The 12,441-nt window shown below is 41.8% G+C and overlaps 2 protein-coding genes across 5 annotated transcripts; one reads left to right on the top strand and one right to left on the bottom strand.

Annotated features, from left to right (window-relative positions):
* Positions 1 to 93: 93 nt before the first annotated feature.
* Positions 94 to 3,737, top strand: RPS25 (ribosomal protein S25). 2 transcript variants are annotated; one of them, XM_054005841.1, is made up of 5 exons: positions 94 to 172; positions 521 to 616; positions 2,000 to 2,183; positions 3,029 to 3,124; positions 3,676 to 3,737. In XM_054005841.1, the coding sequence occupies exons 1-4, from the start codon at positions 170 to 172 to the stop codon at positions 3,121 to 3,123; spliced, it is 378 nt and encodes a 125-aa protein (XP_053861816.1). In that variant the 5' UTR covers positions 94 to 169; the 3' UTR covers position 3,124; positions 3,676 to 3,737. The 2 variants fall into 2 exon arrangements, with proteins under 2 accessions (XP_053861816.1, XP_053861815.1); XM_054005840.1 differs by having other exon boundaries at positions 3,029 to 3,155.
* Positions 3,738 to 3,914: 177 nt separating this feature from the next.
* On the bottom strand, positions 3,915 to 12,441 carry CENATAC (centrosomal AT-AC splicing factor). 3 transcript variants are annotated; one of them, XM_054005837.1, is made up of 11 exons: positions 12,247 to 12,431; positions 10,681 to 10,847; positions 9,194 to 9,292; positions 8,532 to 8,598; positions 8,377 to 8,439; positions 7,081 to 7,145; positions 6,379 to 6,487; positions 5,775 to 5,805; positions 5,237 to 5,326; positions 4,728 to 4,860; positions 3,915 to 4,114 (listed from the first exon to the last, which is right to left on the bottom strand). In XM_054005837.1, the coding sequence occupies exons 1-11, from the start codon at positions 12,361 to 12,363 to the stop codon at positions 4,033 to 4,035; spliced, it is 1,023 nt and encodes a 340-aa protein (XP_053861812.1). In that variant the 5' UTR covers positions 12,364 to 12,431; the 3' UTR covers positions 3,915 to 4,032. The 3 variants fall into 3 exon arrangements, 2 of the variants coding, with proteins under 2 accessions (XP_053861812.1, XP_053861813.1); XR_008441773.1 differs by lacking the exon at positions 5,775 to 5,805 and having other exon boundaries at positions 4,025 to 4,114; positions 4,728 to 4,895; positions 12,247 to 12,441; XM_054005838.1 differs by lacking the exon at positions 3,915 to 4,114 and having other exon boundaries at positions 4,791 to 4,895; positions 12,247 to 12,437.

Genomic DNA, 12,441 nt, shown 5'->3' with positions numbered 1-12,441 from the left:
ATTTTGGAGCGTTGTATTATGGGAATCGTATTTCTTTCCGGTTGACCCGGACGCGGTGTTGCTACATGCTCCGGAAGTGCAGTGAAAGCACGGGGTTTCCCAGACTCCCTACCCAGGCTTTTTCCTTTTTCGTCCGACATCTTGCAGCGGCAGCAGCACCACCACCACCATGGTGAGCCAGCCCCAGGATCTAGCTCCTCGGCTTGGCCTAGGACAGGGCTCTCTGTGCGAGAGCTGGAGCAAGTGGGTGCCGGTTCCCTCGAGGAGGCCTAGTCCTGGACTCTCGCCCGTTGGCAGGCGCCCGGGTGGGGAAGGCTCATGTTAGGGCCGCGTGGCCCGACCTCACCTGTGCCGCGTGGAAGCTGGGGAGAGGGGGCTCCGCCAGGGAAACTTCTTCCCGCGCCCTCGACGGGCCTGCGCCTGGCGGTATCGGGTGGGGGCGGATTTTTCCCAGGGCTGGCGCCTGCCTTCATCTCTCCTTCTCTCCCCCCCCCCCCCCCCCGGTCTCTTCTTTCTCCAGCCCCCCAAGGACGATAAGAAGAAGAAGGATGCGGGGAAGTCCGCGAAGAAAGACAAGGACCCAGTGAACAAATCTGGGGGTAAAGCCAAAAAAAAGGTAGGAGTCTGCACTGCGGTGCGTGAGTCCACTGGGCTCTGGGGTGTGTGCTCAGCAGTAGGGCCTGGGTACTCAGCAGAGCACTTTTGTCACTAATTATTCTCTGTGTGCCCTCTGTAAGATGAGCCTGTATCCTCTCCCTTAAGGGTCTAGGGGGCAGAGAGCAGTAGCTATAAGGTCAGTTTTCCTGTGTAGCTGAGCCCTAAACTGTGCTTAAGGTCACACAGTGAGATAATTATTGTTCTATAATTAAATCTCTACTTTCTTTAGTCATACTGGTAAATCGTATTTAAGAATTATATAGGAGGGTTTCTCCATTCAATATTTAACAGTAGTTGTGACTACAGACTAACTCCTTGGTGACTGGGAGGGAGGCTTTCAAACAGAGATTTCCCTGTGTCATAGAGCTTTTTAACTGTTGTTGTTTTTTTAATGTTTGAAGTGCTTTAAAATAAATTATATTAATTCCTAATTGCCAACTGTATGTCTTGGACCCCATGTAGAAATAAGCTGATTAAAAATGTTAGCAGGTTATTGTAAACCCTATAGTCCCTTGGACTTTAACTTGATATAATTATTTAAGAGGGAATGTCATGTGATTATTGAAATTAGGAGTATCTCTTCAACACTTTATACTTTTGAGTTGCAAGGGGGTAAATTGCAGCCCCCTACCCCCGTTAATATAAAGGTGATCTAAAAGACTTTTCAACACCGAAGACCGTTTCACTTCCTTGGTAAGTATAACATCATAATCCTAAAAAGCAACAGTGTGTCTTGTGGCACCTTTAAGACTAACAGATGTCTGTTAGTCTTAAAGGTGCCACGAGACTCTGTTTCTTTTTACAGATCCAGACTAACACGGCTACCCCTCTGATACTTTACAGCATAATCCTACTAATTTTGGGATGTCCCATGCTGTTACAAGGTAGCTAACGCCTGAATTTCAAATGTGAAAATTGAGCTGGTTGGGTGGGAAGTTTAGTCCTGCTTTATACATCACAAAGAAGCAAATGTTAGTTTCAATTTACACTTTGCCACTTTTGGGGATGACTTACTGATGCAGCATTGATAGTACTGAGCAGACCCTCAAGTGGCTTAACACAGTATGATTGAGTAATAGTGGTAAACATACCTGATTGCTGCCTGCTCTGGAATTTTCATTTTGTGGTAGTGTAGAAAAGGCCCTATTGTGCATGTTGGAGCATGGTGCTAATGGATCAGTGCTGATAACATGGTGAATAGGTGTCTATAATTGGTGCTCATCTGAGCAACAAGCTTGCATTAGGTGGTCATGGAGGAAATGCTAATCATGGCAGAGCTTTCATTGAGAGGGTATTTGTGTTGTGTCTTTGATGGTGATGTTCCCCCTTTTTCTTCTTGTAGAAGTGGTCCAAGGGGAAAGTAAGAGACAAGCTGAACAACCTTGTTTTGTTTGATAAGGCTACTTATGATAAACTGTGCAAAGAAGTGCCCAACTACAAGCTCATCACGCCAGCTGTAGTCTCTGAAAGGTTGAAGATTCGAGGATCTTTAGCAAGGGCTGCCCTCCAAGAACTGCTCAGCAAAGGTAAAAACACACTGAACTGTGGATTGGGAGCCCTCAAACTAGATGTATTCTTTTATCCCCTTATTTGTTGGTGATTGATTCGGTACAAATCTGTTTGCAGGTAGCTTGTATACAAAGGAGTTCAATAACGAGCATTTTAAGTTTTTTAAAATCTTAAGTCTCCTTTCTTTCCTTATCAGTCTAATATTTTACTTGGCATTTTAATCTCTCTATAAGACCACATCAGAATTAATGTAATCTGTTCCTACACAAGTTACGTGTTTTCATAATATTTTTAAATATAATGCAAAAAATTATGGATGCTGTGGAAAATAGTGTCAGGAGATGACTATGTAGCCAGGTCTGCTGACAACCTAAGTTTCCTCTAAGCTGCACCGGCCGCCCAGCCTGCTATAAAGTGCTGTGCACTTCAGGTCCCCTTCCTGCCCTCTACCTTGGAGCTGCTCCCCAGAGCCTCCTGCTTGCTATAATCATCCCTATGAGTCCTTTTAGAAAATATATATAGATATCTATATCTATCTAGGTTTGTGTCTACTGGCCTCACCTTAATAATTTGGTGCACATTACTGACAACTGAAAACCTGGCTCAGTTTTGCAATGGTAACTGTTCCTGGATCATGCTAAAGTCCTGCTATCCTACAAAACATTTCCTGTTGGGACTACTGTGTTCTAGACAGGACCTTTGACTCTGGTTGCCAGGGGCCTCAATAGGAATTTATTTCAGTGTTCCTGGTGTAGAAGGCACAGTGGAACACTTATTTCAATCTAATTCTGTTATTTAAATGCTGTCTTAAGCTCTTAAAGATTCTGCACATTTTCATAAATGTTTTCTGCTTCCTTTGTAGGTTTGATCAAACTTGTGTCCAAGCACCGAGCCCAAGTGATTTACACCAGAAATACAAAGGGTGGAGATGCACCTGCTGGTGGGGAAGATGCTTGAAGTGAGGTGCTATTGAAATTCTAGAGTTGCAGGTATCCCTTCCCCTCTGATGTACACATGGTTAATAGAACTGCTAGTCAAAATCCTCATGTGAATTCCTCATGGTGGACTCCTCCAGTGCCTTGTGGAATCCCTGATATTAGGAATCTACTTCTAAATAGAGTAAAAACAACAGCTATATAGTGCTGAAACCACTAGAACTGAATTATTGCCTGCCCATGAAATAAATTAGAGGTTGTGCTGTTAAATAGTAATGGATATTTGAGAAGATGGGATAGATCATTTCTGCTAGGCTCACTCTGTGCTTTTTAGTCCCATGGTTGCCTTCTTATTAAGGCCTCTCTGGAATTTGCTAGGTGGCCGATAGCTAACAACCAACCATCCAAACTCTTCTTTATATATATATATATATATATATAAAGATCACTTCATTAAAAATGTCAGAGTTGTTGGAGGACTTTTCTTTCACATCACAAGTGTTGCAGTAAGACAGATTTTATTAGATGAGTTCCACATAACTGATTGACTAACTCACTACTTTTTGCTTTGCAGGTTTTCCAGTCACCTCTGCACTATTTCTTATGTAAATGTATACAATAAAATTGTTGAGTTCATTTTTGTTTGCTTATTAAGGGGGAGAGATGGAGTTAAAAAAAGCCTCATGCTTCTTAACAGTATGGTGCTGATAGCTCTGGCCAAAGAAGCCTTGGACTCCTTTTCATCTATGCTGTAGGACAGCATACTGAAGTCCCACTACTACTAGTAGTTTTAATAAAGGTAGATAAGCAAAATTAGTTCAAGTTCATGTTTTCTATACAGGTGGATTGTACACTCTGGTAAATATAACAGCACTGACAGTGTCAAAAGTTACACACTTTGTACATTAAATATGAGGACGTGGGTGCTCTTTCATTGAAGCTCAGATTTTGGTCTTTTTCGGGTCTTCCTTTGACTGTCTCTTTCTTTGATGGATTCAGCTTTGAACTGATGTCTTAAAAAAAATGAAAGTCAGTTTGGAGAATGCAACATGCTAGGAAATATACTATAATCAGCATTACAGAACAGCAGTTATCATAGATGCCCACCTCTATGCACTTTCAGGTGGGGGCATTAGTTATTATAGTCTAAATATTTCATAAGGATGTTTCTACTGTTCAGGTAGCTATGGCAAACAGCACCCCCTGTAATTCAGTAGTGTTGTTCCCAAATCTAAATCAGTACTTTATAGTGAACGTCAGCCTGTGATACCCCACTACACCTACAACTGTCAATTTATACAAATTGCAGCTTCTTGAGAATAGGAGTCACATGATATAAGGCAGTGTTTTACTTAAAGTGGTGAACACCATATTGCTGCAGCAGAGACATGACTTTGTTTAAAGGTGGTGTGTGAGAGATTTCAGCAATAGAATTTGACAGATCCCAGGCTTTACATTGAGCATTAACTACCTTCCACTACTTGCAGCAAGACATCTGTTTAAAATCCATTACTACCCCTCTCAACAATCATTTGAGAAATCCCTTTCCTACAAATTGCCAACATTGTATACATACAAGGAACCCTAGCTCTCGAATTTGTCAGCCCATCAGAGGTAGATGCTTACCTGGATTGCCACCTCCTGCCATGATTCCAGACCCGTCCAAAGGAGGGAAGCCAGCCTTCACCTGTCTGAGAGGTGTGATCAAAGTTGGCACCAACACGATCTGCTGGAAGCTTTTTCAGCTTCTGCTTCTCCTCTAAGAATCATTAGTTCAGAGAGAGTGAAGAGGTTCTATCAAATATTTTAGGTAAAGTTATAGGAAAAAATGGTTGGGAGAATGAGTCTGTCTGAATAGGTAGGGTGGGTTTTTTTGTTTGTTTTTTCTTACTAGAGTCGGACTAACTGGAATTCATCTCCAGGATTATCAGAAAATCATCATTACCTAGCCTCTATGCAGAGTTTAATGTACCTCATCTACCCTGCACCACTGAAGTCTTATACACAAAGTCATACTGACTTTGTAGTAGACACTTCATTCTATGTATAGTGATTTGCTTTTTAAATAAAACCAGAATTAAAAAAACTAGACCTCACCTCAATATATTCAAGTAGTAATATCCAAAGCCACTCACTTTCTTTGAGAAATTCCTCATATGACGGTCCAATCTGCTGTTTACTTCCAAACTCCTCTTCATCCTGCAGCAGCCAGGGAGGTTTGGCACCTAGGAGGTAATAGGGAATGTGCTTGGCTACTGAAATAACCCTAAATACAAACCCAGGGGGAGAGGATGGGAAAAGTACCCCAAAATTTCTGCATAATTTCCCTAACAAATCAGTGGTGAAATAGCTTCTCCTGGAAGTACTATCCTTTGTGCTTCCTCCTTTGTGGAGAAAATAAAGGACTATGCCTCTTAATTTTCACAGCTAAGAGCCATTACAGTTCATACTTTGCAACCATACAGTTAGTTTCAAAGGAGTTTCCATTATAAGCCTGATTTTGCTCCACCCAATTCTAATACCTAAAATCAGTCTGAAATAGTAAAATAGTTAACAATTCTCACTCTTGCCATAATTTTATGTTTTAAAGTTACTTTGCAGTCTGCTGGGTTCAGCCCAGAAATGTTTGATAAGGTTGTAAATGTGAAACCCTGGCAACAATTAAACATGTACCTGTGTGAACATTTCCCTTCCCTTCTGATTCCTGTTTTCAAAAAATTAAGAAAATCCCAATTAGAACTGGATGATTAAAAAGAGCAACTTTTATTGTAACTTTGTACTACCACAGCAGAAAGACGCTAAAAAACTGTAACAGTTAATAAACTATTGGATTGCACAGATCTTCAAGTATGGACAAATAGACAAGGGGAACCTAATTGAAAATAGTAGCTCATGGGAGTGCGAATTCCATTTGAAATTCCCTTCCCCAATGAAACTTTGCAATAAAGATAAACAAAGAGGGTAAGGGTCTTTTTCTCTATCCCCATCTAACAGATTAGCCTGTGCTAGGGATCTATCATTTTCAGTGCATTTCTTTTAGGAAACATTCAGTTAGTGAAACAAAAGTCCCATGTTTCAGGGCTGAGAGTTTTTTGCCCACTCAGTTCCTGAAATCCATTGGGTTGCTTTCTCAGTAGCTATGCCATTGGGGAAGCCTACAAACCATAAATCTGATTCTTATTAAATGCTAAAAGTATGAATTCCATTAGCTACGATCTGAAATACAAGTACCCATTAAAAACGGAAAGTGACTCTGTAAGCCCCTCCCCAACCTTACCTGGTGGCCAATAAAAGTCAGAGCATGGTTTCCTTCCATCCAGTCTAAATCAGGTGTTTTCTGAATCATACTTGGACCAAGCTGCTCTTCTGTGATGATGGTGATGTCACTAGAACACAGGAGCCAAAATAGCTTGTCAGATGAGGCATTTGGTATCCAGAGAACAGCAAGAGAGCAAATGTTTTTCAACCTACACCATGGAATTGTTAAATAAAAGTTCTGGGACACAGGTGAGGCATAAATACTTCAATTAGTGTGTTCAGGTTTGGAGATTTTTAATGGGGAGGAGGAGAGGAAATTCAGCAGCAGCAGCAGCTAACAATAATTAGCATTTATAAAGCACTCTGTCAGTCTAACTCTTTGCAAAGTTTAGTCCCTAAAACACCCTTTTGGAGGCAGGACATTATCCACCTTTTCAGAAAGGGTAACATTAATTGTTTGTTCTACGATACTGAAGGAAAAATTAATGTGCCCACTAGGGGTTTGCAGATGGCTGAAGGTGCCTGCTGCTGCTCTTGAGAACTGTTTTAACCCAGAGAAATGGTACAGGTAAGTAACAGATAGTACAGTGATAACAATAATCATACTGGCCAGGGAAACAGTGTAGTAACTGTCTAGATAATTGCTATTCATCATTTCACCAAATTCAAAACTCCTAAGCAGAGGGGACACGCACGATGATATAAAAGGCAAATTTCTTACCTTTTATGCCCTCCAGGTGTACTGAAGGCAGATGATTCATCACAAAATTCTGTCCCTGTTTGAGGCTGAGTTTGATTCAGGAAAAATAATTTTTTTTTCTGGTATTCAACAGTAAGGCCCTTCCTGTTTTATGAGACACCTACTGCAATCATACATTCATGTTTATATTCTGGAGGCAAGGAAAACGGGAATTTTCAGTGTAGATACTAAAGTTTTTTTTTGTTTGCCCTGGCTCTGCAGTGCTAGCAAGAGAAAACAAATACGGAGAGTGAGCTGTCTTTTCAATGGCTTGTGAATCACCAATAGAATTGTAAGCTAGATTCAAATTGCAGAATATTTATTACTGATGAGGATGGAGCCAGACTTACTTAAGGAACCCAGGAGCTTGCAGCACCCACAGTAATAAAGTGCAATCTTTTAAATCTGTAAATAGAGCAATTTGAACTGGAGTCATTGAGTGAATCTACAACACCACAATGCCCTTTCTATGGAGTCAGACAAATTTTGCACTTTTTAAAGATATATAAGGGCCAATAACTTTACCTGTTTTGTTTGAGTATAGTCAAAAGGCCTAACGGATTCCATCCCCTGAAAATGCAAGGCTGAATTCCCAGCAAGAGGATATATCTGGTTCCAGGTGCTTCTTTAGAGAATGCAATGCATGAAGGTAATATACATACTAGTATCTTATAAACAAGGGTATTTAAGTGTCTAGTTTTCCACAAGTATCAGAGGGTAGCCGTGTTAGTCTCTATCCACAAAAACAACAAGGAGTCCGGTGGCACCTTAAAGACTAAGGCATAAGCTTTCATGGGTAAAAATGCATCTGAAGAAGTGAGGTTTTTTACCCACGAAAGCTTATGCCCAAATAAATCTGTTAGTCTTTAAGGTGCCATCGGACTCCTTGTAGTTTTCCACAGTGCAGGTATAATAGTACATTTTATTCCAGATTCCTTCTCGGTCACCCACGTCCAACCCTATCCTAGAATAACTAGCAAGGATAAGAAGATTTCAGTCACAGTGATCATTCAAACATAAGCACCGCACTATTTGTAAGACTGATAACCACATCTGAATTAAGCCAGAGATTTGCAATCACAGAGCAGCAGTCCTATCAATTGTCACATCAGAACCTCCCCACTGGTAGGTGAAAGAACAAGTTATTAGACGTAAATTGTATGTAGTTTTAACATAAGACTCAATGCAGAAAATAGCCATCTATAAGAACTCAGAGGGCTTGTGGAAACAATCAATCATTTGCTGGATACTGCTCAGGTGCATCCTGGGAAAACAAACCTCTAAGACAGCATGTACCATTTCCTGTCTGCTCTGCTCCACTTCTCGGATATGGGATGCCATCTGGAATTGAACAAAGCAAGAAATAGGATGAGGACAAAAGGCAAAGCAAACAGGTAAGTCAGGTAAAGCACACCTAGGGCATCTCTGTTCACCTCTTTAATGACCTCATCCTCTTTTTCTTCGTAAGCATCCAGAGCTTTGACAAGTGAGGATTTGAACCTGAAAGAATATTTGAGAGATCAGTCACTTTTGTGGCATGATTTAGTCTGACAGCTGAACTGCTGGGAGCTGGGAACACCTGAATTTCTACCTCAACCTCTGACACTGATTCTCCGTGCCTTAGTTTCCCTATTTGTAAGAGAGGGATAAAAGGCTTACATTTGCAGGGACCCTGCAAGGATTAATGAGTTACTGGTTGTAAAGCCCATAGAAGATAAGCCATGATGAATGCTAAAATTTTGCAATGTATATATGACTGGAATAAACACAGGACTGGATAATCTTATGACTCAGCTTTTTTTATAATTATGCTAATAGAGGTTGAGCTAATCTTATGCTTGACAAAGTGAGGTGATCACTTGGGGAAGTCAGAAAATCATCCCTAGCACAATGTAACTAGCCAGGTGCAGGGGATGATGGTATCAGATATTGGTTGTTGCTCGAAGCAGGAGTCTAGGCTAATTATTTATTTATACAACACCACAAATACACACACTAAAACATCTCTGTTCCAAAGAATTTTGAATCAATAGTTGGATCTAATGTAGCAAATTCTATACCCCTAAGCAAAGAAACAGACAAGGCGCCTACATACCGTTCATAGTCCTCAGGGGAAATCAGAAACTGCTGCTTTAATTTCGCTTCTGCTTTGTTCTCCCACCAGAACTTGTTGGCTTCTTTTTTATGCTCCAGGCTTTAAAAGAAAAAAAGAATAAAATCAAGTTTGATTAAATCACTTAAAGCCTGAGCTCCCAATCTAAACTAAGTAGAGAGCACGTGATTAATAACTGGCATACATGTCTCGTTAACAGCTTATCTCAAACAGATAGAGCAGCTTTTTGGGTTGCCCATGGCTATGTGACAAAAACTAGAGAGGTAAGGATACCAAGATAAACGGATATTGGAAGCAGGTAAGATATGCTGTAGCACTACAGGTACTGGTTTTCATTGCTCATTAAAGCAACATGAAAAAGCAAAGTGTATTTTGTGCAACCCCAATTTTAGGGTTTAGCCTGTTTAAAAGATCAGTAACAAAGTCCATATTCAAAGGTCTGTTTGGGCATCACACACCACTAAAATCTGGTGTTTGGTTCATGTCCTTCTCCGATGCAGAATTTTGGCAGAGTCACAGAAGCCTTGAAAGACGCACACAGCACATCTGTCTCCCTTGATAGTTGTATCCTGATCATCGCTGTAGAGTGTGAGCATTTCTTCTTCCTATATCTCACAAATTTAGTCCATACAAAAGCTAATGAAAGCTGTCTCTGAGCAACCACACTTTAACAAGGAAAGATTTATGGAACAGCAAAGTGTTATCTCACCACCGCTATACAGACCTTGCACCTCATTTTGGTAATTTTTTTTTTTTTTTTTTTTTTAGAAGTACAATATTATACAGACCTACCATTAAAATATTATTGGTGGATAATAATACCAGAAGAGTTAGGAGTCACCTAAATTACTAGTTTAAAGTTATGTTGTGTTAGAGTAACTAGATTTTAAGCAGTGGGTTTTCTTTAAGATCAACACTTCCATATCTGAATTGTCATCATGTGCCCCCCAGGAGGCACTTAATGTAGATTCTATATGTAAATAAGGTTGTACACATTTTAGAAATATACACTGAAGACCATCTTGGGTGTGTTTTCTTTAGTTATTTACTTCTGGAGTGGACAAATTAAGAAAGCTGTACATGTTAAGCAACTTGCATCAAACACTTTAGCATTAGTTCTCACAACCTCCACGGAAGATCATGGAAGTAAACAGAAGGGAAGTGACTTGCCCAAAATCACATGGCAAGTCAGTGGTAAGGGAGAAATAAAAACTAAGGGCTGTCAGAAACTTCAGTAGAACTGAAATTATGTTAACTTCTTGTCCTACACAAGCATATCTAATTGGTTACTGCAGGGATCTAGTTGCTAACTCCTTGGTTTTATTGCCAGCTCTGCCACTGATTCACTATATGATTTGAAGCATGTCACTTCATCTCTGTGCCTCAGAGTTGAGGGGCTGTGCACATACAAAGTATTATTAAACAACATAACATCCCCCAGGATGCAGATAGGTTTGTGGACACCCTACCTGGCCATGTGCTGCAGAAGTCCCCCATGCAGCACTGTCAGGCTCCCATGGCTCAGGTGCCTTTTCACCTCCTGCTTGCAGCAGAGACACCAGAAGAGTTGTTCATGCTCCCCTGCCTCATACTTCACAACCACTGCATTTTTAATCATCTTCCGAGCCAACTGCACCTGATTGAAGGAGGGAAGAGAGGTGAATTAGCTGCTGTTTACCAATTTTTTGAAAGCTGGGTCTCTTAAAAAAAAATGAAATTAATCATGGCCCCTACAATCCCATCATGTGCTTGAAATGGGCTATGCCTCTTATTGTATACATCTTTGGCTCATGCTCCTCCACCCAGCTAGTCTTCTGAACTCTCATCTCTCCTTCCCACATACACTTTAGTAAACACTAATGCAGATTTTTGTAATATTAATTATCCTCTCCTTTCCCACATGCTTTCATGAGTAGTAAAATAATTAATGTTGATGTTTAGGCTTTGTCTTCACTGTAGAAAAAGCTGTTGTTTACATAGAGACAGGTATCTCACGTTAGCTATCTCTATGTAAACAAGTAGTGACAAGGCCCAAGTAGTTTTTACATCAATGTCAACCTTATATCCTCCACGTTGGATTTACATCAACTAACTACATCCAGATAAAAACTACTGATGTCTCCAGTAGGCTTTTATATCGACATAGCTATCTCAACGTAAAAACACACTTTTTTCCCCCAGTGAAGACTGAGGCTATGTCTACACTACACAGCTTTTAGTGACCCTGGAAGTGTCGCTACAGCCCTGGTGCCAAAAGTCTCATAGTGTAGTTGCTGTTTGTCGGCTTGCCGACAAAAGACTTCCACTCCCAATGAGCAGAGTTAGCTTTATCGGCAGGAGAGTGCTCCTGCTGACAAAGCACTTTTCACACTGGCGCTTGTCATTAGCAAAACGTTTGTCCTTCGAGGGGTGTGGCTTTTTTTTTTTTTTAACACCTCAAAGACAAAAGTTTTGTCGTTCACTTGCCAGTGGCACAGCCTTAGCCATCGACTGACATTGGCGTTAGTAGCCATTGAAATGAAGAGGGCTGGTCACACCTCAGAGCTAGTGGCTTGGATAGCAAAACTCCGTTGGACATCTCTGCAGCATTTACACTCGCTTCACATTTCGGATCTTTTCTTTGCAATTGGAAAAGTTAGAAACTTACTTTAAAAAAACTCAGAAAGGTGGGCTAAGGGAGAACGGCAGTGTCTGGTTAGACCCTTGTGGCGGGTCTCCCACCCCAGAGGCTCACAGCCCCATGCTCTGGGAAATGCTGACTTAGTTACCACCAAAGACGAGCGGTGTGAAGCCCGATCACCTCTATTATCTCGCATTTAGCGTGCTGGACAGATCGGCAATCTATGAGCCTCATCTTTCCTGATGGGGAGGCGTGACTCACCCCAGGTCAAGCCGCGAGCTGGTGTCAGAGGTGGGGATAGAACCCAGGCGTCCTGGCTCCCCGCCCCCTCCAGCTCGACGGCCGGCTCCGCACCCCGCGCTCTCCGCCCAGCTACTGGAGGGGCAGCGGGAGTGCGGAGGCTCCCGGCTCTCACCTTGGCCTGCAGCCGGCCGAGCGCCTCCCGCAGCCGCTGCTGGTGGCTGCCGCTGTAGAGGTGACGCCGACCCGTGAAAGCGGTGAGGCGGCAAAGGGGGCAGTAAAACACCCCCATAGCGGCGCTACGAGCCCGGCCTGGCGACCGCCGCCATCTTAAGGCGCCTGCCTCGACTGACGACTCTGTGCGCAGCGG

Source organism: Malaclemys terrapin, chromosome 15 (assembly GCF_027887155.1).
Source record: "Malaclemys terrapin pileata isolate rMalTer1 chromosome 15, rMalTer1.hap1, whole genome shotgun sequence".
NCBI lineage: Eukaryota > Metazoa > Chordata > Testudines > Emydidae > Malaclemys > Malaclemys terrapin.
Note: the sequence above shows the minus strand (reverse complement) of the source record. Positions and strands in the feature narration are given on the sequence as shown.